This window comes from Malus sylvestris, chromosome 16 (assembly GCF_916048215.2).
Source record: "Malus sylvestris chromosome 16, drMalSylv7.2, whole genome shotgun sequence".
NCBI lineage: Eukaryota > Viridiplantae > Streptophyta > Magnoliopsida > Rosales > Rosaceae > Malus > Malus sylvestris.
Genome location: NC_062275.1, coordinates 6,749,752 through 6,775,334, shown reverse-complemented (window position 1 = coordinate 6,775,334; position 25,583 = coordinate 6,749,752). Strand labels below are relative to the sequence as shown.

The window sequence follows — 25,583 nt, the reverse complement described above, 5'->3', positions numbered from 1 at the left end:
ATAAATAATATAACATTCCATGATGTTAAATACAATCAATCTATGTCATATTTCCCCTACTTGGATTCCTAAGCATTGTTCTTAGTTACTAACACCCATTGCAGCCAAATTCTGTTTCACAATTGTAAGATATTACTAAATGCATGACATGAATTTTAATCCTAGTTAAAGTACTTCGAATTACTAATGTAACAGTATCCAAATTCAATGCCCTTTTGGTTGATCTAAAATAAATAATTGTAAATACATGAATAGGAATAATTTTCGACCATTAGTAATGATGTGTTTCAGTAGGTATAAAAATGCACCAAAACAATAAAATAATGGAGCTTATAATTATATCATAGCTTTACTCAAATTTATCTTATCAGCCAAGGGATGGAATCATATAGTGCACACTTATCAGCCAAAGGATGGAATCATATAGTGCACACCTATATAATATACATTGTTTCTGACTTTAAAGAAATGCTTTGATCGATAAAGTTGGAACTACACAACAGCTACAGAAAAAAAACAGTCTTAGTCAACCAAGATTAAGCTCGATTTTGAACACCCATAACCATACCAAATGATGCAAACTTACATGAGATTGGAAGCTTGTTTTGAGTACATTAAAAGCATATAAGATTTGTAGGAAACGGGGTTCTGAGTTGAAAGTTATGCAAGATACAGAATAGATCCCCGAAACTAGAAATCCAGTATTTGCTATTGTTTGGCAGCTTCAGGACTCAAATTTGTTTTTGTGTACAATTTGATGACCAAATGATCTCATAGTTAATTAATTTTTTGTAGAGATAATTTTTATGTAGTGATTTATAATATGAATGATTCGGATTATAAGCATGAGGTTCCGTAAATTGGCTACATAGTGAATTGAAGAGGAACTCCTCATTCATTGAGGAGCCAAGTTAATTCCAAAATAAAGTTAATTTAATTTTGTGAATAATGGCAAGTGAGGAAAAATATATTCTATGCTAAATTTATCTAAAAGTTATGAGGAGGGTGATTTGAACTTCAGTACAAGAGAAAAAACACTACTCTAACTAATTTGAATAAGAATATTTTTATAAACTTATTATTATTAAGGGTGGGGAAAGGGTTGAAACTATTACAACAATTTCACGAACGAAATTTCAAATTTGAAACGTATGGGTAGAAGGCTAACACCCTATCCATTATGATATAGACCAAATGAAACGTATCGGAAATCTTTGAAAAAAAATTAACAAGGCGCATCTCACCCAAGAACGGCAAAGTTTTCGTTAGTAGTGGCCGTGGTGACTTCATTTCTGATCGGCGTTGCGCTCTGGCTAGCACTCATCATCACCCGGGACATATATCCGTCTTTGTTTTCAAGTGATTCGGAGGTGAAAGCTCTAGTGAAGCAACTCACTCCGTTGCTGGCTACCTGTATTGTTATAAACAACGCTCAAACACTTCTCTCTGGGGTCGCCGTTGGAGCAGGATGGCAAGCTGTAGTGGGTTATATGAACATAATATGCTACTATGCATTTGGGGTTCCCTTGGGCCTAATCATGGGTTACAAGCTTCATGGGGGTGCAAAGGTGAGTTCGCACTAACTGACCTAGCCAACGTCTGCTTCCATTTCAATTTTTATATTTACTCTAGTGGTAAAGTAAATATATTTTGATAACTTCCAGGGTATTTGGACCGGATTGCCGCTGGGGACTGTCCTTCAAACTGGTACCTTTTTTCGATGATTTGTTAAACCAGCTGGAACAAAGAGGTTACGGTGGTGGTGGTCGATCGATATCGAATATTCTGGTCTGTCCAAATATAAAAACATAAGCTGAGACTTAATCTGTAATAATATTGCAGGCATCCATGGCTGAAGACAGGATAAGGAAATGGGGAGGGGAAATAGAATCGAAAGAGAACGGAGGGCATACAGATTCACAGAACAACGGTGGACATAGAGATTTGGAAAAGAACAACGATTTAGGTCTTATCAGGAAGGAGGGCTATATGCTGTAAGAAGTAACATAGATCTTGTGAATCCTATATGGCAATGGAACTCGACAATGAAAACAGTTGATAAATAAAATCGTGTTATTATTCTTTATGGTTAAGTACCGCTCGGGTCATGTTCAGTTTTTTCGGTTTTCTTCCTTTTCAGCCCTAATTAGGACACCGCCCCAGTTGCATGTAAGTTCTTCTCCCAAACAGCAGCACTAAAAATTTATTACATCTTGCATCATATGCTTGTACAGCCTAACAGAACAAACTAGCAAATGCAGCTATATGTAGTGCTTAAGAACATCTGCTTTTGATAGTTACTAAATACTTAACTGAATGGATTAACAAGAAGGACAGAAGATCAATTCAATTTGACTCTGCCTCTATAACATCTGTTCAACTTGTAACCAACCAAGAACACATCACAAATGCAAATGAATGTGAATCTTAAGAGGGTCTAATATGCAAAACAATCATAAACTGTTAAGCAGTCGGATGGCCTCTACCCTAAACACACCGGCTAAAAGCATTTCCGGCCATACATCCTTTGCAGTGGAGGACTAACAAGATACAGTTATGGCCTACGCCCAGCCAGCACATATGTTGTCGAAAAGAGATGAAATGCACAAATGCAAAAACTCGATTTCACAAGTGCAAGTGGCGTCGAATCAACATGAATTTCAATGCTGCATTCGGAAAGCATACATAGCAATGCCCACGAGCTTTCGAAAATGGATAATCATAATGCCAAACAAATTGTAACAAACACAAAATCGAAACAAAACCGTCACGATACCACAACATAATCATACATCCACAGCAAAACCATTCATTTGGAAAAGCAGAAATGCATATAAATATCCGCTAATTAAACTTCCAAAATATAACATAAACTGTAGCTCTGCAGTCTAAACAGAAATTCCAAATCCAAAAGACAGCAACTTTAATCGAAAACCCTAGTGCACAAAATTCCAAAACAACCCAAACCTAAGCGGTGAGCACGACGGCGCCACCGGCCTCCTTAATCTTCTTCTCAGCGGTCTTGGAAATGAGCTTGGCCTTGACCACGACGGGCTGGTTCTGAGGCAACACGCCCTTGCCGAGGACCTTAAAGAAGCCGTACTGGGTCACGTCGATGAGCGGCGTGTTTTCCTTGGTGGCCTTGTCCTTGGCCTCCTGGGGGAGGAGCGACCAGAGCTTGTCGACGTTCACGATGGGGCAGTAGAACTTGTTGCGAAGCTTGTGAAAGTACCTCATACCGACTTTACCGAAATACCCCGGATGGTACTTGTCGAAGAGGATCCGGTGGTGGTGCATGCCTCCGGCGTTACCGCGACCTCCGGGATGCTTTCGGTGCTTGCCGATACGACCGTGACCGGCACTGACGTGGCCTCTCTTCTTGCGGTTCTTCTTGAATCGGGTCGTCATTTCTCTCTCTCTGTCTGCGCCTCCTGCTCTCACTCACCTAGCTAGGGTTTCGGCGGCACAGAAGATTGGGTGGCGGGCAGGGATTTGGGGTATTTATCGGGTGGGAATTCGTGTGGATTTACGCTTTTACCCTGAGGATTGAGGATTCGAGAGGCGTTTCAAGTAGGGCTAACTGTGGTATTTTAAAGCCAGGCCATATCTGTACTCTTTGTCATAGCCCAATCATCCGGCCCACACCAGAAATAATTTTAGACCTAAAGAACCCCACAATGTGAAAATTAACATTTCAGATGTCTGGAATCATGGAATGCCACACAATCAAATTTGAAGGTAGGAAGAAACTTTAACCGATATGCAATCCTACGTGGATTGACATATGAATTTTTTAAAACGGGCTCAGCTCACTTCTAGATTGTATAGAGGCCACACTAAAATCATTGGGTGATTCATTGTCATTTCAGAATACAATTCGTTGTCAGTTCGGAATACGGTTCAATGATTGTGACCTATTTGATAATATTTGCTTTCTAAGTTGTTAAAATCAGGTTACTCAAACAAAAAGGAGTTGGAAATGAAAATGCAACCTTGAGAAAGTAGAGAGATTCAACATTTTTGCCATGAAATGTACATATATTACAAGAACAACCAATAATTACATGAATAAGAAGAAGGATTTGTATAATTCAGTTTTGAATAAAGAGCGCAGCTCCAACTAAACCCAACCACAATGCCAAACCTATCCAGAACGCTTGGTTTTTCTCCAGTCCGATTGGAGGTCGCCATACCATAAAGTCTCCGAAATAGTCTCTAGACGAAGAGAGCTGATTGGTCACTGTCCCGCTGCTAGTCGGTTCTTTGCCTTTGTATTTATCACTCCACGTTCCAGCATAGCTGCATTGCTCAAGCATCATAAACCACATTGGTCAGGGAAGATTTGAGAAGAATTGCAGGAAATGAGAAAAAACTGAGACATAAACGGGTGTTAACCAAGTGTTTTTGTGAAAAACTAAAAGCGATGTGGTTATCAAACGACCTCCAAATTATTCAAAACAAAGCTACTGAATTGTGATACAGCCTTAGTTCAATATGTTTATTTGCATTTGCAGCCCTACTTCTCAAGAATTAGTAGAGACTAAGGGTGACACCAACTCAAAGCATTGATTTCAGACAGACTCCAAATGTTAATTAAATTCAAGATTATCAAACATCCGTCAAGAGGTTAATTTTCAGTATGACCATCTTAAACAAAGATTTAGGGATCAATAATGTCTCCATTACAAGTTGGAAGGACCTTAATGCTCGACGAGGAGGGCATCAAATGTTTTAGCTTTGTAATTGATAGACCGAGAACTGAAAAGCACAATGCAGGTGATTCAGGGATTCCTCTATGCAGATCGAAACACATGCACTTTAACCATTGGCTAATTACAATTAGCATGATATGCTTGAGTGAGAAGGGCCAATACCTGTCATAACTAGAACCAATGAGTGGTATGGTTACCATCTCTTCTTGTGTTATCTTGAGCTTTGGTGCTTGCAAAATGTACCGAAGCTCTGCTGCTTGGCGCCGGATGCTGGCACTCGGGTGCTTCTTCTCCAATTGATGGTAAAGTTCAATGCAATCGGTATGGCGGTTGTTAGCCTCGTAGGCCATAGCAAGCCAAATTTGTATCTGAAAACAACACAAAAAGTTTCCATTAGCAACTGAACAAACATGTACTGGCATTAACACAATTGTCCGAAGAAGTTCCACATGGTCCATGGGAAATTAAACCAACCTCACCACCGAATAACGTGGGCCTAGGAATGATCGTGAGCGCGCCTTCTAAAAACTCAATGGCACGGCCGTACATGCCCCTTCCATACGCCTTCTGTCCCAAATCAAACATCAACTGCGCCGTGGCTCTCCGCTCCGCCTGCTCCTTAGCCACCTGCCCTCATACCACAAAAACAAATTAAACCAATCAATCTCATTATAACTACAATTGAGCCTACCCGTAATTTCACAACCAACCATGAAATCAAACACATATTACATGCGCCTAAAGCAATAAGCACTTCAAGAATCGAGCTTCAATTTGCTATATAAATCAATCGGGAAATAATTTCCGCACAGCCCCTTTATCCTTCTGCACACCTTGTTCACGCGTATACTTGTGTCACGCAAAGTTACGTGCCTCCTTTTTATTCAATGTGTGCAAGTGAGAAAGGGTGTGCGCAAATCACTTGTCAACGCAAAATCGAAAACTTTTACTCTGTTTTCCGAGGAACCAAACAGTAAATTAGCTCAAAAGACTGACCTTTTCGAGCTCTTTCCTCACTCTCATCCGCTTCTCCTGCTCCGTCTCTTCCCTGCCGTCGTCTTCGAAATCCTCCTCCATCCGGTTCTGTATCTCCTCCGCCTTCTTCTCCAACTCCCTCCTCTCCTCGATCTCCTTCACCCTCTTCCGCATTTCCTTCTCCCAATCCAACGGCTCCTGATCGTCCCCGTCCCCGTACCCATTCCCGTTCCCCTCCTCGTCCCTGTCGAAGTCCACGCCGTTTACCTTCGAATTCGCTTTTCCCCGAGCCACGACTCGCTGGCTCCGAGTCTCCCCGTCCGAGTCAAACCCCTTGACCGCGATAAACCCGTTGTGTGCGTGACTCTGCGGGTCCCGCTTCGGCAAGGTCAGGTTCATGTTCAAAAGCGCGTCGAGCGCCACCGGACGAGTCTTCCGATCAGGAATTATGGTCCTCGGCGACGTGACGTCTAGTAGCAGAGCTAGGTTTCCGATAACCACGGCCATCGTGTTCCGGAAAGAGCCAGAGAAGAGGAGAGAAGAGTAAGATATGGGGTTCCCGCTGAAAAGCCAGTGGGAGAGAGATTTGGGTCGTTGATTTATATAGACGGAAATACCCTTAATTTGATACGTAATTACGTTAATAATCTGGGCGCTCTGGTTCATAGATTCTGAGTTTGGCTAGGGCAATAGTCTTGGAAAGCATGTGAACGTGGCGCGTCACAGACGAGAGACGTGTGGCAACTGTAGCAGCCTCGACTTGTCTCGGGAAAACACGTTTCTTACGCCGTCGTTTTACGAGTAGGCGTACACGCGTCAGTATTTTTTTTTTTTTGCGGTAACTTCAGATATGCCCAAAAAGTTTTGCCTTCAAATTTTTTTTATTTTGTACACATTTCTCTTAATTTTTAACCGTTTAATTAAATTATTGAAGTTCGGTTGCTTGAAGTAGGTACCCACCAAACCAGGAGGCTTAGTATCTTTTGTACCTGCTAATCTCTCTTCCTTTTCATTTCTTCTTATTTGAACGATTATGATTAAACTACGTCAACATTCTATATTGATTTTTTATAAGGAACTTTAACGAAAAGCTTCCGGTACTGTTCACTTTAATGAAAAACCATATTTTTACATTAAAAAATCAATTATATTACTATTCATTTTACTTATTATTTTGTTCTTATCGTTAAAACTCAAAATTTTCAATCACTTTTCGTTACTTTTTCTTTTTTATAATTTGAATACAACTTTTGTGTTACACAGACTGGGAGTCACAGGGTGGTTCTCTTTGGGGATGGCCTCTATGCACGACTGACGAGAAGACAAGCCGATGCTGTGGCACGATCTAAAGAGGATCATAACAACACAAGTTTAACTCGTATTTATTCGATTATTTTTTGTTTATGAGATGCATCATGGATCATGGAGGTGCAACCAAATTTCATACTGCTGACACATACAATACGTGGAAACGAGAACTCGCAGTGGGTGTAAAGTTGTGAAGCAAGGTCCTCTATAGATCATGCAGCACCAGAAGCCGCTGTTATAGTGATGCCATTGCCAACTCCACAAGTTATACAAATGCTGCTACAAACGGAATCTGCAGCGTCGTACTCCCTTTTTTTTTTTATGCCTGAAACTGTATGGATTCAATCCAGTGACAGGAAATATACTTGTACGTATGGCTTCGGAAATATACTTGTACACCAAAGTTTTTATAGAATTTGTGTATATACTCACTGTTGTATTTATGTAAAACGAACAAACACAATTATAGAAAAAAATTTGAGTGATTGATTATGATTTAATTAGCTTGTTTGGCTCTTGGTTGAATTGCTTAATCCTACCACAATTTTGTGACTCACTTACTTTCTTTGTACATTTCTTTTTTTTTTCCTCCTTTTGGAACCGATATTGGAGGACTTGAACACAGGATCTTAATAGTAAATGCTTTTAAATATTCACACTTATGTTTAATCTTGTCTAATCATAAAAAATAAAAAGAATGTAAGAAAGTAAAAGTAAGATGTGAAAAATCAGAACTGCAAAATATAGTGAAATTCTTAAATAAACCCCCACGGCCCAAAGGCCCAAGTTAGAGCAAGTCCACCGAGGACTTTTAGGCCGGCACCTAGCCCAAGTTGGTCTTCAGGCCAGCCCAAAATCGACAAACCCATAGGACGGTCCATCTAACGTTATGCTGATGCCAGCGTGACGTCGGAGGCCATTTTAATATTTTTTTTTACGCCAGGCGCGTGTCGCCGACAAGAAATTAGAGGCGGGCTCACTTGCGCAGGTGCACTAAACCAAACTGATGGGAGGCCATGTGGCCCGTCCTGGGCCGTTGGATTTCCAACGGTAAAAAATTTTTGAATTTGACATCCAATGGCTAGTGATGTGGCTTGATCTGGACTGTCCGATCCAGAGATCAACAATCCACGTTTTTCCCCCACAAATTTTAAAAAAAAAAGGCACAACAGTCATAATTATGACCTTTGGCCACGTGTCAACGTATAGGTTGTTGGATTTGAATTTTTTTCAAATCCAACGGTCTAGATTAATTACCTAAATTAAAATTTATAAAAGTTAATTAAAAATTATTAAAAATTATTAAAAATTATTAAAAATTGTTAAAAAATACATTAAAAAATTAAAAATTAAAAATATTTTTCCTATAAATACCTAACCCTCATCTTCCACCTTACACCATATTTCAATATTTTCAACACTTCCTACCAAAACTTTCATATACTTTTTGTGCGAAAAAAATACCAAGACCCTCATCCTTTATGTTTTTGTTCATATAAACTCTACATCCCTACATCCCTACATCCATCTTTATTGTTTTCAAATCTTGAGTTTTTACAATGTCTTCTTCAAGGAGAGTGTATAAACAGTTTGAAGAGTAACAGAAAAGAGTGTTGGCACAACAGGAAGAATTGGTCAATCTCGAGGAAGGTGGAGGTGGAGGTGAGGCTTTCGCAATGAAGGAGGATGAGGATGATAACCATAGAAAGCAGATGGCCTCACATTCTCGCCGTGTCATGGAAGTTGTGGGTTAAATATCCAAACCCAGACGTGCTACAAACTTCGAAAGAAAGAGGGAAAAAAGAGGTACAAATCTCTTGAAAGATTATTTTATCCCCAACTGTATATTCCCTTATCATGTTTTTAAACGTCGTATTAGAATGCAATGAAGTTTGTTCGACAAAATCATGAGTGCTATTTGCAACCATGATCAATACTTTGTGCAAAAAAATGATGCTTTTTATGTTTTAGGTTTTCTTCCTGAGCAAAAAGTTACTACTGCCTTACGGATGCTTGCATATGGAGTATCTGTAGATCAAGTGGATAAGATAATGAGGATGGAAAAATCAACTGTTCTGGAGTCCCTGATGCAGTTTTGCTCCGCAATCAAAGCCCTCTATATGAAGGAGTACCTCCATAAACAGACACTTAGGGATTTGCAAAGGCTACTAAGGAAGGGTGAGATGCGATGCTTCCCTTGCATGATTGGAAGCATCAACTGTATGCACTGGACCTGGAAAAACTGTTAAAGTGTGTGGCAAAGAGCGTATGGCGACATAAAATGAGCCAAAAATATCATTTTGGAAACGGTGGCTTCATTTGATACATGAATTTGGCATGCATTTTTTATGTTCCAGGAGCTAAGAATGACCTAAATGTCCTTGCCCAATCTCCAGTATTCGACGAAGTGCTGTAAGGAAAACACCCAGAGTCATATATTCAGTTAATGGCCATACATACAAAATGTCGTACTACCTTGCATATGAGATTTACCCAAGGTGGACACAGTCCCACATCCACAAAGTGAAAAAGAAAAACACTTTGCAAAATGTCAAAAAAGGTGTAGGAAGGATATTGAACGTTGTTTTGTTATCTTGTAAGCTCGTTAGGCAATTGTCAGGTCAGCTGCCAGAATGTTTGATGTCGAGGCACTTCGATCCATTATGATGACGTGTATCGTTCTCCACAACATGATTGTGGAAGATGATTATGATTATGATGCCGTCGACGGATACGAATCGGACACAATGAACAACTCAAGAACGCGTATCTATTGTGCTCATGACGGCACCGAAGATCCTGTGTAACACGAGCCATTGGAACGAGATGAACGTTACAATCAATTGATCACTAAGCGGTACACTTCATTGCAAGAGCCATACTAGCACTGTACCCGTCAAAGTGACTTGATTGAGCACCAATGGGAATTGCAACAAGGTCAAGATAATTAAAAGGAGCTTGTGGTGGAACAATAAAGTTCTTAGTTTATTTAGTGTATTTTTAAAGTTTATTTGATGAGTTTATGTAATTTTATTATGATAATGACATATGACGTGACAAGATTGGTTAAAAATCGTATCCGAAATTTAAACTATTTATTTATTTATTATTTTATAAAAAATTTAATAATATTTTAAATGGGCTGGATGCCAGCGTATTTTGTAGGAGTAGAGATTATTTCTGTCAACGTATTTTTTAAAGGTGAAGATGTTTTTGGCCTATTACTATTTATTGGGATTATCACTGTCACTGAACGGATTAAATGAGTTTGAATCTGACGCATTTTTTTTTAGGGTGGACTTGCTCTTGTAGAAACCCACCGCGGCCCCGCGGGAGTGGAAACATAGAAACGAAATCAGAGGGCCCCTTTCTTCCTCCTCTGTCTTCATTCAATTGCACAACACTTGTGCAAACCCTCGCTACAAACAACCAAAAAAAAAAACGAAAAAAAAAAAGAAAAAAAACAGGAAAAAGAGCCAAAAATCCAAAGGGAAATCGCCATGGATTCGTACCAAGCGCAGCAGCGGTACCTGAGACCGCCCCCGCCGCCGCAACCACCGGTCACGTCGGATCCCTATCACTACCAGCAGCAGCAACAGCAACCAAGGCCAGAGTGGTACCCCAACCAGTACCAGTACCAGTACCCACCACCTCCGCCGTACGCTGAACATCTCCCTCCCCCGGGTTCTTATCCTCCGCTCCCTCACCCTTATCCTGCGCAACCCCAAAATCACGCCCACTTTCCTCCTCCCCCTCCCCCTCCTCATCAATCTCGCCCTCACCTGCCTCCCCCTCCGCCTCGCCCTCCTCCACCTCATTCTTATCAGCACGCCCAGGCATTCCCTAAACTCTCTCTCTCTCTCTCTCTCTCTCTCTCTATATATATATATATATATGTATATTTATATGTATATCAGTACATGTATATGTATGCATGTGCACCTGGTGTTGATAAATTGATTTTTGGGTGCATTGAACTCGTTGTTTCTCCTTGAATCTTGATGTGAGGGTTAACATAAAGTTGGAATGCTGATGTTCTAACGCAAAGCATAAACCTTTGCAGGAGTGGGGAGCTGCTCCTCCGAGTTGGCCGAATTACGCAGGTGAGTTCTCTCCGCATCACATTTCATGTAAACCACAACTTTATTTGTTGAATTCATATGCAGTAAAACACTATGTTCCCCGTTATATCTTTGTTGTCCACTTAATCTGTTCGGTGGAATTAGTTCCCTTGTGAAGTAAAACAAACTCAGGTCCTATTAGTGCAACTATCCAATTGCTTATTTGATCTACTGTATAGATTAAATGCTGCTAGGAATAGGATTTTCTGCTTTTTGTGGGTTAATGGCAATGAATTAAATTTGATTGTTTTATGAAATGGTAGCCCCAAATAATCAAGATTGGGAAGCAAAGGCTAAGGCGTGGGCAGATGCCAGAACGGCAATGGAGACTCAACATCAACAGGTGCAGTTTCCACCGGCGGGGGGATTAGAAGAACAGAGTCACTATCAGGAACAGTATCCCCACAACGGTGACCCGCACTATTCTGGTAGTCACCATCAGTCATTTTCTGCATCTAGCTATCAACAGGTTCCAGATTCAGGTGCTCCAACACACTACCCACCGGGAATTCATTCCCAGGAGACTTCATCAATCGGCTCTGAACTATCTTCTTATGCTCATCACGCTGTTAGAGATGGAACGCCAGCTGGGGACTCAAATGCTCTGTTTCACCGTCAAGGAATCTTATCTACAAGTCCATCTGTCCATCAGCAGGAGGTACCTTATAGTTATTCTTCTGTTACAGGTAATAATTCAAATGGTATTGGCTTTGCATGTGAAGCTTGTGTTCCACAACTGCTGTTATGGAACTCAATTTTACTCCTTAGTTTGACATTCTGGATTTTTTCAATTATACCAAATATAGGACCTTCCATACGGATTATTAAAGTATCTTGATTATCTATTTCAAATGGATGCTCAGTTTCTTTTTCGCAATCCTAATACCATTTTTTGCAGGTTGGTTATAGATGTAATGCAATGAAATGCATAAACTTGACACTCTTTCTGCATATGTAGGCCTCCATCTGGATTTTTTAAAATAATAATTATAACAATGAGAATGAGAGTATATTATTCCCAACTCCCTTGCAAGACATAGTACTACCTCTCTAATATTTATTATGACTACGAATTGGTAGAATACAATAAAGCTCGTTATGGGTGAACCGTGCAAGCCTTAGAAATTTACGAATTTTACACGTTGGTTAAGCAAGAAGTGGGGTGAGACCCACATTAGTCGGGGAGTGTTGGAGTATAAAATATTTGTTTGCAAACATCCTAATAACTTTGTTTTATGGGAATAGTTGTAAATTAAATTTCTTTTAATTGCAAGAGACACCTTAGCAAGCAATTGGTGCAAAGTTCAAAGGAGGTTAGAGTAATTGACTCATACCCAATCAGATATGCTGATTTTGTTACTCTGCGAATTAAATTATCTTATTTTTTTAAGCTGAAGGAGTTGTACCATTCACACAAAGAATACATTTTCCATTTGATTGAGTGGCGACCATCTCCCTTAAAAGAGCAATATTAATTGTCAAGAACTCCATCTCCCCTGTTCAGATGCTCCGAGTTGGATTCGTGGAAATATAAATGGGTTTTTGGAAATAACATGCCTATGCAGAGATTAGAAAGAGAATAAGTATCCAGCTCTAATACTTTTAGTTGAAATGGAATATTTAGAGTCTGTTTACATCTTTGTTCTCACGTTTACATCGGATATTTATGGTCCATGTAGGAATTCATGCAAAAGAGATGAGCTTTAATGATCGAATTCCTAGTAGCGAATTTGTACCCTTATTTGTGCCAATGATATTTCCCCTAAAAAGCCTTTTGATTTGCTGTTTGACTATTTACTTGAATGGCAGGCAATGAAGGGACTGCAGCTCAAGAAGGACAACATCACATGCAGCCATCGCAGCCCTTTCCTTTTGCCTATGGCAGTCAGTCTGCTGATCCAACAACCAATCTTGCTGACCAGCCTTTAGAATTTGCACCTGGGTTTAGCTTTGATCATGGTCCACACATGCAGTCCAGCTATACTTATCATGATTCACATGGAACTATAAGAGGTGTCGACCCAGTGACCACAGCACCCTCCGTGAATACCTGGCCTAGTTCTGTTGCACCTGGTGTAGGTTATCCTCATAATGTTCCAGTTCCATCAGGACTACAGGTGTTAATTCTGGTGTCATGTGTCTATCTTCAGTTCTAAGTCCTTTGTATGAATGTGTGCTGACATTTGTTTAATTCTGCAGCATGATCCCTGCAATGCAATACCATCTCCTGTTCCTGGCCATTCTCCACATTCGTTTGGAAGTTTCCCATCTGCTGCAATGCCCTTTGGTCTCACTGCAGGAACCACAGTTCACTCTACTGCAGCCTTCCCTGGTGATGCATACGGAGTTTCTACAGTTACTGAGCGCCCCAAAAAGGTAAACTATGCCATTGTTAACATATGTTTATACTTGATGGTGAGCTACATGATTGTTATTAAATCTGTTCTACTGAAATTTCTGCCAGGCTCCAGTGCCTAGTTGGCTTAGAGACGAAATTAAGAAAGCAGTCATCACAAGTTCTTCTATGGACCATCCTAAGGAGGAAACTCAATCTTTTGAGGATGAAGGTTTTGACAGATCTTTTGGGAAAGGTGATCAAGCAGACAGCAAGAGCGTCGATTCTTCTAGACCAACAGAAGAAGAGGATGACGAGGTTTTGTACTATCACCTGAAGATGATTCATTTTGCATCTGACTGACTCGCCTCTAGTGAACTGCACTTTCTATAAAATTGCATATTTTTTCTTTGTCCATATATTCACCTCATAATAATAGGTATTTCATGCATTTCATTTTCATTGGGAGATCGACAGGCCATATCTTTTTGTTTTGTAGGATCAAGTGGAAGCTGCTAGGACTGCAGCAATTAACCAAGAAATAAAGCGTATCCTAACTGAAGTTTTCTTGAAGGTTGTAGTGTTCAGGAGTGTGGATTGCCTTATTTAACTCCATTATACTGTATCTTTAACTTCTATGTTTCTATGCAGGTTACTGATGAGCTGTTTGATGAAATTGCTACAAAAGTTCTTACTGAAGATGATCTGACAGTTGAAGGTAACTTATATATTTACATGTTGTTTGTTTAGTCTAGCACTCTTTCTTTGTATTTTTTTAATAACAAAGAAGGAAAGAATTTAATCAATTGTGTCATTTGGTACAGTGGAACAGAGCGCACTCATTTCAAACCATAAGGTTTTGCCATCTCCACCAGCAGTTACAACTCCCAAGGCTTCTGCAAAAGTTCTAATTGCGGCCAAGTCTAAGGAATATGAGACTGGAGATGTAAAATCCAGTTCTACTTTACCTGGTGATGTATTGGGTCTTGCAAATTATGCTACAGATGACGAAGATGGAGATAGTGATATTCAGAGTTCTGGTGTGCCAAATTCTGGGAAAGATGCTAAGCTTCAGCAGTTAACTGTCAGAACGCCTTCAAATGATAGGCATAATGCCACTGTAAATGACCGTTCTTCTGTAGAGCTTCAAGAGCATAGTAAAAGTCAGACAATTTTGGAGAGTGGACGGGGCAAAACCAGTTCACTTGAGTCTAATAATAGAAACAAGAATGATGATAGTAATGGTGATAGAATTTTGCCAGATGGAACTACTGCCTCTAGGTTGAAGGATACTGTAGGGATATTCAAACCTGAACTACCTAAAGAAACTGTCAATGTGAAAAACACATCAAAAGATGACCCACAAGTTATGGAGTCCAGGATGAAACCTGATAAGCATGATCGAGATGAGAATAAAAAGAGTTATGTAAAAGATATCAATAAGGAGATAGAAAGTGGTAAGATTAGGACAGATGAGAAGGGTGACGAGAATCATAAGGGACATTATCCGAGAAAGGAAAGGACATATGATCGGAATGGCTCAAAAGAAAAGGTGAAAGAGCAAAGTGTTAAGGAATCTGAGTCAAGAAAAAGGTCTTCCCATGCTGATGCCAAGGAGGGCAGAAGAGAAACAGAGCAACTCCATAGGGCTAATGCTAAAGAAGACAAGGACAGGAAAAGAGGACGGACAAAGGAAAAGGAGGGTGATAGATCAAGACATAAACATTCTACTGACTCAAGCAGGCACAAGGGAAGGCGCTCCTCTTCTGTTGGCAGTAGAGGAAGAAACAGCAAGGATGATTCAAGCGATGAAGCTTCTGATGATTCTAAAAGGTTCTTCATTGTGGTCATCTGACTATATCTATTTCAGTTCAACTTATATTACACTGTGATTCATATAATATAATGTGGCAGGAAGCGCCATTCAAGGAGATGTAACTTATCACCATCACCCGTCAGGTCCAGGAGAAGGTACCATTTATCAGTAATTTTTTTTCTTCATTTTTTCTTCCCAGCTGCATTATAAGGTTCATCCCAATGAGTTTTACAAAGCTCCTGTAAATCGAAATTGATTATATGTTTTGGACTGTTGTCCTCTTATATCAAAGTTTTATACAGAGAAATCAAAATAAACCAAAGGTAATGTCATTAGCAGGTTAATGCAAAAAGTAAAAGATACAAAATGAACTGATTTTAAATCTGTTTATCTGAGGTTCTTTTGTGGCTCCAATGTGACTGTTGCACGAGATTGGAACTTTTTTGTGATGGTTCATGTTTTATACTTTGCAGTAAATCAGTGTATATTCTTTTCTCAATTACATTGCATTTTTCTTTTCCGTTTTTTTGTATTAGAATTTGTAAATCTTTCAGCTTTCTCTTTCCTTTTGTGAATGATTTTACTGCCTTAACATTTTGAGGTTACGAAATGTCGGGTATAATATGTTTAGCTCTTTATTTTGAATTGATTCACAAGATCAGAAATAAAAACTAAAATTCGGGATGAAGACTGAAAAGGTATACATGGTTTCATTGTTTGTATATTGTCAAGTAACCGTGTTGAAATTGATTTCATTTGGATATTGGTGTATTGCCTATATGAATAGAGATCAATCATCTGGATCTTGGTAACCTTGTATGCAATGCTGCAGCAAAAACATAATTGTGGTGGTGGGGGGGGGGGGGGGGTGGTTTATCCTGGACCTCACTGTATGTTGTCTTTGTCGGTTTTACCATTTGGAACTTGTTTTATGTCTGGTTTAAGTTGACATGTAGTAGTGTGCAGAGAAAGGCTTAAACCTTTTGTTTTCTCAACCCTTTTGAGAATTATGACTTGCTCATGTATGTTCTTTACATAGTCATCAGAAGCCGAAAAATATGTTCTAACGGGTCACTTATCAAGTATGACTCTGCAAAAGGCTGAGCATTTCTCTTCTGAACCATGCATGTTTAATTCACCAAATAAGTATCATGGATGTTTTCATTTCTAGACAAGTTTTGCGGTCTCCACATAGCAAGCATTCTCAGCGCAGGCATTCTCCTTATTCTTCTCTTGAGACGAGCAGGTATGTTGCCATGAAATCTTTGTTGTGTATTGTTTTTCAGACATATACAGGTATCAATAAGCAACTAATCAGGTGATATTGCAAGGCATCCGCTTCTACAACTCTAATCGCTCTCTGGTCTGTTTTAACTATACTAATTAACATACAGGGGAAGAAGGTCAAGATCCAGATCACCTGTGCGGCGGCAGAGATGATTGGAGGAAGGATCCTATAGCCATAGAGAGCCAGAGTAATGTCCATTACTAGTCTGAATGTCAGATAAGTGCTGGAACTGAGTTTCGCAACAAAGCCAGTGCACCATATGCAGCTACGGCAGTCGAGTACTGCTCCAAATATGAAATCGGTGTACATTGTCAAATGTTCCATTAAGTCCCAAGGATAACGGAAGTGTGGCACGTCATGCACGACGGCTTGAAGCTGGCCGCTGATGGTGGTTTTGGAGGAATTATAATCCGGTTTCGTGGCATCACGATTTATAGTTGCAGAGTCTTGTGACCCAACATAATTTCTCTCTTGCCTCCAATGTTCCTACAGTGTTCGTTCATATCAACATCGCTGATTTTTCCCCCTTGGTTTGTGTCTAAAGGATCAGAAATATGATGTCTATTTATTATTCTACCCAGTGATGATGTGTAATCTGTTTTTTTTTTTTTTTTTTTTCTGAAGAAATTAAATTCATTAGGACGTTGACAAGGAATTGCAAATGCACAATTTCTTTCTACGATAAATATGGTTGACTCTTATAAGTTCAAGATTCAAAGAAGCACATCAAATGGAGATTTTTTTGTGGGACTAGAACACGAAGTGTTAGATCACGTGTTATTATACAAATAATGAAATATATGTGTTCAAAAATTAATAACTTAAAAAATAAAATTTCTCACCATTTATATAAAAACATGTGTACGATTTAGATAATTTCTCTATCATACGAAGAAAGGTGACAGGGAACGGAATCTGACGTGCGGAAGACGACAAGTCGTAAAACTCACATGGATCCCGCACGGCCTTCGTCCTTGGTGCGAGCAACGCTGCTGCCTGCCTGGTTCTTTCATTTTCTTACGTCGTTGTCGATAACTCCACGTCAAATGAAGATCACTAACTCCCCTGCTTCTAACAATCTTTTGTTTCTCTCAGCCATTGTTCCACAAACAAAAAGACAGAATCTTGTTTTTGTTCTTGGGTTTTGCAGGCATTTAAGGTGGGATTATGGAGTTTATGGTCAATTTGGCTAACTGGGTTGGCGCTAACTACCCTCTCCCTGTATGCCACCCAATGCTTTCCTTACCTCAAAGATGAGATCATGAGGCCCCAGCTTGGTCAACGAGCTGTCGGCGGTTCGGACACTCGGAGGACTACTATATTCTCCATTGATCAGCCAGCCATTCAGGACACCTCCATTGACCATTGATATTGTGCTCTCTTCCTTGAGTTGCAGGAGATTTTTGTTCAGAGGTGGCCGTGGACTCCCCGTGAAGTGAACTAGGGAAGTTGCTTATGGCATGGAATAACGGAGATCTGCCCCTACATTCGGGAGTCCTTCCTCCTTTCTTGTACAGTAGAGGGGTGCACAACAGTTGGATCGTTAATGAGGCCTTGTCGTCTGAGCTGAGGTTTGTATTTGATGCCAGCTGGACAGTCTCAAGCTGCTATCCGATTCTTGACTTTCTCAACTGTTGGAGTATGTGGCCAAGTGCCAACTTTTGACTATAAAAAATTATAAAGAAAAAGGTATACAAAATAATTATGTCTCTTCCTTATTTTGGGGAAAAGAAAAGGGATATTTGTCTAAAGTTTTCTTGGTCCATGGGAAGTCACGGGGTGACTTGAATGAAGGCTATGTTATGATGAGGGAGCTGCTGCCCTTTTGTTTTTTAAGAAATCAGAAAAATTGGTGAGCCGAAGAGAAGAGAGGGAGAGAAAGAAGGTACTGCTGCAGTACCATTTTGAGAGAAGGAGTTGTTGTTCCTTTCATTGGATAGTTCTCACTCCATCAAAGTGATATTGTTGTAATAGCTTTGAGCTTTGTATAGAGAAGAAATTAATCACTATATTTCTTTCTCTATTTGTTTCTTTAGAGTGTGAGAGTTATTGGGTGTATTGGGTTATTTGGGTTGTGAGATTGCCAACACTTTGTAAACTCCCATTTGGTTGATAATGGATTATTGGGTGAGCTCCTACTGCTCCGAGGACGTACTCCAGTTACACTGACTGTTGAGGAACCTCGTTAAAATCTTGGTGTTCTTTTATGTTTTGTTCTTGCATTTTCATTTGATAAATTTCCTGTGGGTTAGCTTGAGTTGGTTCCAACGGGTTTGGTGCTATCCTAGCACAACAATTGGTATCAGAGCACTGGTTGCTCTTGGGTACTGTCTAGTTGCCAAAGATGTCAGACGGGCAAGATGAGAATCCTTTTGGAAGCAGCTCCGGGTTTGCAAGAACTACGGTGCAAAATGCAAAGTTCGAAGTGGAAAAGTTTGATGGCACAAACAACTTCGGGATGTGGCAATGTGAGGTCAAAGATGTGTTGGCTCAACAAGATCTACTTGCCGCTTTGGGAGAGAAGCCGGAAGCCATGTCGAAGTCAGAATGGGAGAAATTAAATTTGTGGGCTTGCTCTTCAATTCGGTTGTGCCTTGCAAAAACTCAAAAGTATTTTGTGATGCAGGAGACATTAGCAAGTGTGTTGTGGCAAAAATTGGAAGACAAGTATATGACAAAGAGTGCAGAGAACCGGCTACACTTGAAAAAAAAGCTCTACCGCTTCCAATACAAAGAAGGTACAAAAATGATTAGACACCTTGATGCTTTTAATAAGTTGATTGCCGACTTGTTAAATTTAGATGAGGATATTAAGGATGAAGATAAGGCCTTAATATTGTTGAATTCCTTGCCGGACTCTTATGAGCATTTTGTTACCACTATTATGCATGGTAAAGAAACCGTGAAATTTGAAGATGTGTCAAATGCCTTGATGAATTATGAAATGAGGCATAGAGATAAAAATCATGATAGTACCTCTGAAGCTTTATTTGTTAGAGGTAGATCATCGGAGATGAGATCATCTTCTAGTAGGAAAAAATCACAGTCTCGACCTAGAGGAAACTCTAAAGGTAGAAAACCTTTGGAAAGGGATGAATGTGCCTTTTGTCGTAATAAGGGCCATTGGAAGAAAGATTGTCCTAAATTGAAGACCAAAAGCAAAGAAAGTTCTGAAGCTAATGTTGCTGAGGTTGAAACAGATTTTTCTGATTTTGCTTTAACCACTTCCTCATCATTTGATTGTGCTACTAAGTGGGTGTTGGATACGGGTTGTACTCATCATATGACTCCTCACAAGGATTGGTTTTCAAGCTTGAAAGAGTTTGATGGTGGCGTTGTGTTCATGGGAGATGACAATCCTTGCACAACAAAAGGGATTGGTACAGTTCGTTTGAAGTTGCATGATGGCATGGTTAAAGAGTTGACAGGTGTTCGGTATGTACCGAATTTGAAGAAAAATCTTATTTCTTTGGGTACTTTGGAATCCAAGGGTTTCAGGTTTCATTCAGATGGACAGACATTGAAAGTTACTTATGGTGCACTTGTTGTGATGAAAGCTCATAGATGTGGCCATTTGTATTTATTGCAGGGAAGCACTGTGACAGGTGAAGCATCTGTAGTCTCTGAAAATATGGGCACATCTGATTCAGATACTACTAGATTGTGGCATATGAGATTAGGCCATGCCGGTGAGAAAGCTCTACAAGGGCTTGTGAAACAAGGTCTTCTAAAAGGTGCCACGACTTGTAAGCTTGATTTCTGCGAGCATTGTGTCTTGGGGAAGCAAACTAGAGTGAAGTTTGGTACTGCTGTACATCAGACGAAGGGCATTCTTGATTATGTGCATTCGGATGTTTGGGGTCCTACAAAGACTCCCTCTTTGAGTGGTAGACATTGGTTCGTGACCTTTGTTGATGATTATTCAAGAAGGTCTTGGGTCTACACTATGAAGCACAAGAGTGAGGTGTTAAGCATTTTCTTGGGTTGGAAGAAAATGGTTGAGAACCAGACTGGGAGAAAGATTAAGATTTTGAGATCGGATAATGGTGGTGAATACACATCCGATCCTTTCTTTAAAGTTTGCAAAGAAGAAGGAATTGTGAGACATTTCAGTGTTCGGGGAACTCCACAACAAAATGGAGTTGCAGAAAGATTGAATCGAACCTTGCTTGAGAAGGTTAGATGTATGTTGTCTCAATCGGGTTCAAGCAAGTCATTTTGGGCAGATGCAGTTAATTATGCATGTCACATCATCAACCGGTTACCCTCAGCTGCTATTCAGGGTAAAACACCAATGAAGGTATGGACTGGAAAACCTTCTTCTGACTATGACTATATCCGTATTTTTGGTTCACCTGCTTATTTTCATGTGACTGAAAATAAACTTGATCCTAGAGCCAAAAAGGCTATCTTTCTTGGTTTTAGTAGTGGTGTCAAAGGTTACAGGTTGTGGTGCCCAGAGATGAAAAAACTTGTAATCAGCAGAAATGTGACATTTGATGAAGAAAGTATGTACAAAGTCTCTGAGAAGAATGTGAAAGATGTCCAACAGGTGGAGCTTGAGAAAGTTGCCGCTGGTACTTCAAATCCTATTTCCGCTGATGTCGAAGCCACTACAAGTGAAGAAGTTGGAAACCATGAGGATGTTGAAGAAGTTGAACTTGAAGATTCTATTCAAGTTGAAGAGGAAGTTTCACCTCAAGAGTCTATTGTCAAGAATAGAGGAAAGAGACAAATTACCAAGCCAGCTCGGTATAGTGACTATGTTTCTTTTGCTCTTCCTATTATCACTGATGAGATTCCATCTAATTTCGAGGAAGCCATTGAGAGTGAGGAGAAGAAGAGGTGGTGCAATGCCATGGGTGATAAGATGAATTCTCTCTTGAAGAACAAGACTTGGGAGTTAGCTAAATTGCCTAAGGGCAAGAAAGCTATCGGTTGCAAATGGGTGTATGCCAAGAAAGAAGATGCTGATGAGAAAAGCAATGTGAGATTCAAAGCAAGATTAGTTGCTAAATGGTATGCACAAAAGGAGGGCATTGACTACAATGAAATATTTTCTCCGGTTGTGAAGCACTCCTCAATTCGTATTATGTTAGCTCTTGTTGCACAATATGATCTTGAGCTTGTGCAACTCGATGTGAAGACGGCTTTCCTACATGGTGATTTGAATGAAGAGATCTATATGTGTCAACCGGATGGGTATATAGTGAAAGGGAAGGAAAATTTGTTTTGCAAATTGAAGAAATCGCTTTATGGCTTGAAGCAATCTCCAAGGCAATGGTATTTGAGGTTTGATAAATTTATGAGAGGCCAAAATTATTCTAGAAGTCAATATGATCATTGTGTGTACTTCAAGAAGTTGCAAGATGGATCTTTCATTTACTTGTTGATATATGTTGATGATATGTTGATTGCCTCAAAGAATGTTGAAGAGATTGAGAAATTGAAGAAACAAATGAAGAATGAGTTTGAGATGAAGGATCTTGGTGAAGCAAAGAAGATCCTTGGCATGGAGATCACTAGAGATAGAGAGAAGGGTTTGGTCAGTTTGAATCAAAGACAATACCTTGAGAAGTTGATTCGAAAGTTTGGAGTTCATGATTCAACCAAACTGGTTAGTACCCCTTTGGCTCCTCATTTTAAATTGAGTTCTCTACAATGTCCTAAAACTGATAAAGAGAAGCTGCAAATGAAAAATATACCATATGCAAATTTGGTTGGTAGTTTGATGTATGCAATGGTATGCTCTAGACCGGATATTGCTCATGCAGTTGGCATGGTGAGTCGATATATGCATAATCCAGGTAAAGAGCATTGGCAAGCAGCTAAGTGGATATTGAGGTATCTTCATGGTACTCGAGATGTTGGTTTATGCTTTGAGAGAGATGACCCTGATATTGGTCATTTTGCAGTTGGTTATGTTGATTCAGATTATGCAGGTGATCTGGATGGAAGGAAGTCTACTACAGGCTATGTGTTTACTATGGCTAAAGGGCCAGTTTGTTGGAGGTCCATTTTGCAGTCGTCTGTTGCATTGTCTACTACAGAGGCTGAATATATGGCAGTTGCTGAAGCTATAAAGGAGGCCATTTGGATACATGGGCTTATTAGAGATTTGGGGGTTGATCAGAAGCAGGTGGAGGTACATTGTGATAGTCAGAGTGCCATTTATTTGGCTAAGTATCAGGTTCATCATGCGAGGACCAAACACATAGATGTGCGTTATCACTTTGTTCGTGAAATTGTTGGTGAAGGGGAAATCATTCTCCAGAAGATTCCAACTAAAGACAACCCCGCTGATATGTTGACTAAGGTTGTTGGTGTAGCCAAGTTTGTTCACTGTTTGAACTTGGTTCACATTTTGCCTATATAAAGAAGGCGTTGAGCAGTAGGAGTTTTGGAGCATTTGGCTCGGCATGAGTTGTTCTCTTGCTAGTGTTTGGGAGTGATGTTGTGTGTTAATTGTGTTGGTTGGCTTATCATGGCGTTTTTCGGAACTTGGCCAAGGTGGAGATTGTTGGAGTATGTGGCCAAGTGGCCAACTTTTGACTATAAAAAATTATAAAGAAAAAGGTAGACAAAATAATTATGTCTCTTCCTTATTTTGGGGAAAAGAAAAGGGATATTTGTCTAAAGTTTTCTTGGTCCATGGGAAGTCACGGGGTGACTTGAATGAAGGCTATGTTATGATGAGGGAGTTGCTGCCCTTTTGTTTTTTAAGAAAGCAGAAAAATTGGTGAGCCGAAGAGAAGAGAGGGAGAGAAAGAAGGTACTGCTGCAGTACCATTTTGAGAGAAGGAGTTGTTGTTCCTTTCATTGGATAGTTCTCACTCCATCAAAGTGATATTGTTGTAATAGCTTTGAGCTTTGTATAGAGAAGAAATTAATCACTATATTTCTTTCTCTATTTGTTTCTTTAGAGTGTGAGAGTTATTGGGTGTATTGGGTTATTTGGGTTGTGAGATTGCCAACACTTTGTAAACTCCCATTTGGTTGATAGTGGATTATTGGGTTAGCTCCTACTGCTCCGAGGACGTACTCCAGTTACACTGACTGTTGAGGAACCTCATTAAAATCTTGGTGTTCTTTTATGTTTTGTTCTTGCATTTTCATTTGATAAATTTCCTGTGGGTTAGCTTGAGTTGGTTCCAACGGGTTTGGTGCTATCCTAGCACAACATCAACAAAAGTGAAGTCCCTAATGGTTTTGAAGATACTGACGCTGGGTTACAACGTGCTTCTTAGCAATGTGGATGTATATTGGTTTGGAAATCCGCTGCCATTGCTCTACTCTTTTGGCCCTGCTATTCTTGTCGTTCAATCTGATGAATTCAACACGACAGGTGCTTTTCTTGCGGATATCCTGTGTACATGATCACTCTTCTTTTCTAATGCTATATAAACACTTGGTACAAACGTAGAGTGGAGGAGAAAAACAAAATTGATGCAATTGATCCCCATCAGTACGACAATTTATCTATCGCCTTAAAAATCTCTCTGTGGTACTTTTCTGTGGCAGAGGAAAAACGTGAGAGCTGCCTGTGCGAAGCGGGGTTGTTTGGTTCTCCATAACAACTGGATCAGCGGAAGACTGAAGAAGTTGGGAAGGCAGGTTTCTTCAGGCCTATGGGAATATGATACCAGCACAAGGATATGTCGGCACGAGTTCAAACTAGTAAACAAAATTTGAGTCCTATTTGGTGGTTTATTATATTCATTAGCATCCTCTTTGGTTTTCACATCCGACAGTGACAACGAAATTGTTCCTTCCTGATGTTTGCAACTATGAGAGCCTTGGTTTCATCACAGCTCCCTGTGGAAGAGAATACTATCTGAAGGAAAGCCAGCCACGAAAAACCAGGAACTATGCGGTGTGGTCAATGCTCAATAATATCAAGGCAATAGAATGCTCACACTTCCCACCAATGGAGTATGCTGAAGGGTTTCGATCAGGCTACTGCTAACTGAGGCTATGCTGAAGCCGTGCATCCAGTTGTTAGGCCTAGCTCGGAATCCTGATAGTCGATCTAAACGAAACAAGCAGTTGACAGCACCTTTCGTGGATGACAGATCCGAAGTTAAGGAAGTAGATGCTGCTTCCATATCATTAGACTTGAGATGGTGCTCGAAGGATGTATTTCTTCTGAGGATAGTTCATGCAGGCGGTCGAGAGGAGCTGTACCAGAATGTAGTTCCTGCATCTCAGTTGATGGAAAAGTATCCTGGTATGTGTGTCGCCCGCCCAGAAGTGTTCAAAAATCCGCAGGAGGCCCTTTTAAGGCCAGAGGAGAGTCTGTTGGTTGGTCAGAAGTATTATATGATACCATCTACGACAGCACACAAAATTAAGAAAAAACACCAAAAGAAATTGATGGCCGAAGAAGCTGCTGAACGCAAAGAGGAGGCTCCGGATGCGAAGATCACCGTGGATTCAGGACGTTCCGACACAGATGATTCTGTTTGCTCCGCTAAAGAATATTATGGCTCCAAAGAAAGATGGTCAAAATGCAAACGGAGAAAAAATTTCAGAGGAAAGAAGCCTTTCGTTCCCCCACTCCCGAGGACAAGCTCATGTAGAGGAATAAATTGGGAGCCAAGTCTCACTTCTGTGCAAGAGCTTTCTCCGTGACTTTCTGTATGCTGTTAACCTGGTGTTCGGATTCTGGTACGTGATTGTATTGCTACTGCCAAGTATGTCGTCAGTTCCATTAAAATTCTGAGAGAGATGTATTGAAAAATTTATACACCGTAATAAGTAATGTACCGTTTTTCCAGCAATTTATTCTATTTTCTAGATCGGATCACTCGTGTACAAGCTATAAAATATCGATATTATCCCGATATTTTCATCGAAATTTTCGTGTTTTTGGACTACTGATATTTCCGATATCATCGATATTTTAGACCTTGATAGGAACTCTATGTGGTACTAAGTTACTCATATATCTTACCATGTAATGTATGAAGTGTAAAATATTATATTAATTCATTATATATAAATGATTATGGTGTGTTTAAACTTCTTT

General features: G+C 40.0%; 5 protein-coding genes and 1 long non-coding RNA gene across 9 annotated transcripts; 4 read left to right on the top strand and 2 right to left on the bottom strand.

Moving 5' to 3' along the window:
• Positions 1-2,812: 2,812 nt before the first annotated feature.
• On the bottom strand, positions 2,813-3,490 carry LOC126608010 (60S ribosomal protein L27a-3-like). The gene has a single exon (XM_050275748.1). The coding sequence runs from the start codon at positions 3,406-3,408 to the stop codon at positions 2,968-2,970; it is 441 nt and encodes a 146-aa protein (XP_050131705.1). The 5' UTR covers positions 3,409-3,490; the 3' UTR covers positions 2,813-2,967.
• Positions 3,491-3,993: 503 nt separating this feature from the next.
• LOC126608009 (uncharacterized) lies at positions 3,994-6,314 on the bottom strand. The gene is made up of 4 exons (XM_050275747.1): positions 5,709-6,314; positions 5,187-5,339; positions 4,875-5,080; positions 3,994-4,299 (listed from the first exon to the last, which is right to left on the bottom strand). Exons 1-4 carry the CDS (start codon positions 6,192-6,194, stop codon positions 4,092-4,094), a joined length of 1,053 nt encoding a protein of 350 aa, XP_050131704.1. The 5' UTR covers positions 6,195-6,314; the 3' UTR covers positions 3,994-4,091.
• Positions 6,315-6,344: 30 nt separating this feature from the next.
• LOC126608011 (uncharacterized) lies at positions 6,345-7,520 on the top strand. The gene is made up of 2 exons (XR_007617741.1): positions 6,345-6,525; positions 6,951-7,520. It is a non-coding gene; the product is annotated as an uncharacterized LOC126608011 (long non-coding RNA).
• A 1,151-nt stretch (positions 7,521-8,671) lies between these two features.
• LOC126607862 (uncharacterized) lies at positions 8,672-9,802 on the top strand. Its single transcript, XM_050275566.1, has 4 exons — positions 8,672-8,744; positions 8,967-9,173; positions 9,353-9,407; positions 9,616-9,802. Exons 1-4 carry the CDS (start codon positions 8,672-8,674, stop codon positions 9,800-9,802), a joined length of 522 nt encoding a protein of 173 aa, XP_050131523.1.
• Positions 9,803-10,304: 502 nt separating this feature from the next.
• On the top strand, positions 10,305-17,135 carry LOC126608004 (uncharacterized). Of its 4 annotated transcripts, none has more exons than XM_050275742.1 (12): positions 10,305-10,831; positions 11,059-11,098; positions 11,380-11,802; positions 12,926-13,233; positions 13,316-13,492; positions 13,581-13,769; positions 13,951-14,025; positions 14,103-14,169; positions 14,276-14,632; positions 14,714-15,284; positions 15,366-15,422; positions 16,439-17,135. In XM_050275742.1, exons 1-12 carry the CDS (start codon positions 10,496-10,498, stop codon positions 16,587-16,589), a joined length of 2,751 nt encoding a protein of 916 aa, XP_050131699.1. In that variant the 5' UTR covers positions 10,305-10,495; the 3' UTR covers positions 16,590-17,135. The 4 variants fall into 4 exon arrangements, with proteins under 4 accessions (XP_050131699.1, XP_050131698.1, XP_050131697.1 ...); XM_050275741.1 differs by having other exon boundaries at positions 10,306-10,831; positions 14,276-15,284; positions 16,439-16,513; positions 16,662-17,135; XM_050275740.1 differs by having other exon boundaries at positions 10,306-10,831; positions 14,276-15,284.
• Positions 17,136-24,051: 6,916 nt separating this feature from the next.
• On the top strand, positions 24,052-25,576 carry LOC126608005 (uncharacterized). The gene has a single exon (XM_050275744.1). The coding sequence runs from the start codon at positions 24,530-24,532 to the stop codon at positions 25,184-25,186; it is 657 nt and encodes a 218-aa protein (XP_050131701.1). The 5' UTR covers positions 24,052-24,529; the 3' UTR covers positions 25,187-25,576.
• Positions 25,577-25,583: the final 7 nt, after the last annotated feature.

Bases quoted from the DNA above. Each gene is read 5' to 3' on its own strand.
- LOC126608010 (XM_050275748.1), bottom strand. From the start codon at position 3,408: ATGACGACCCGATTCAAGAAGAACCGCAAGAAGAGAGGCCACGTCAGT.
- LOC126608009 (XM_050275747.1), bottom strand. From the start codon at position 6,194: ATGGCCGTGGTTATCGGAAACCTAGCTCTGCTACTAGACGTCACGTCG. The intron at 5,340-5,708 runs GTCAGTCTTTTG...GTATGAGGGCAG, and splicing joins TGAGGAAAGAGCTCGAAAAG to GTGGCTAAGGAGCAGGCGGA. The intron at 4,300-4,874 runs GTATTGGCCCTT...TGAGCAATGCAG, and splicing joins ATTGGTTCTAGTTATGACAG to CTATGCTGGAACGTGGAGTG.
- LOC126607862 (XM_050275566.1), top strand. From the start codon at position 8,672: ATGAAGGAGGATGAGGATGATAACCATAGAAAGCAGATGGCCTCACAT. The intron at 9,174-9,352 runs GTGAGATGCGAT...TTTATGTTCCAG, and splicing joins GCAAAGGCTACTAAGGAAGG to GAGCTAAGAATGACCTAAAT. The intron at 9,408-9,615 runs GTAAGGAAAACA...GGCAATTGTCAG, and splicing joins CCAGTATTCGACGAAGTGCT to GTCAGCTGCCAGAATGTTTG.
- LOC126608004 (XM_050275740.1), top strand. From the start codon at position 10,496: ATGGATTCGTACCAAGCGCAGCAGCGGTACCTGAGACCGCCCCCGCCG. The intron at 10,832-11,058 runs GCATTCCCTAAA...AAACCTTTGCAG, and splicing joins ATTCTTATCAGCACGCCCAG to GAGTGGGGAGCTGCTCCTCC. The intron at 11,099-11,379 runs GTGAGTTCTCTC...ATGAAATGGTAG, and splicing joins GAGTTGGCCGAATTACGCAG to CCCCAAATAATCAAGATTGG.
- LOC126608005 (XM_050275744.1), top strand. From the start codon at position 24,530: ATGCTGAAGCCGTGCATCCAGTTGTTAGGCCTAGCTCGGAATCCTGAT.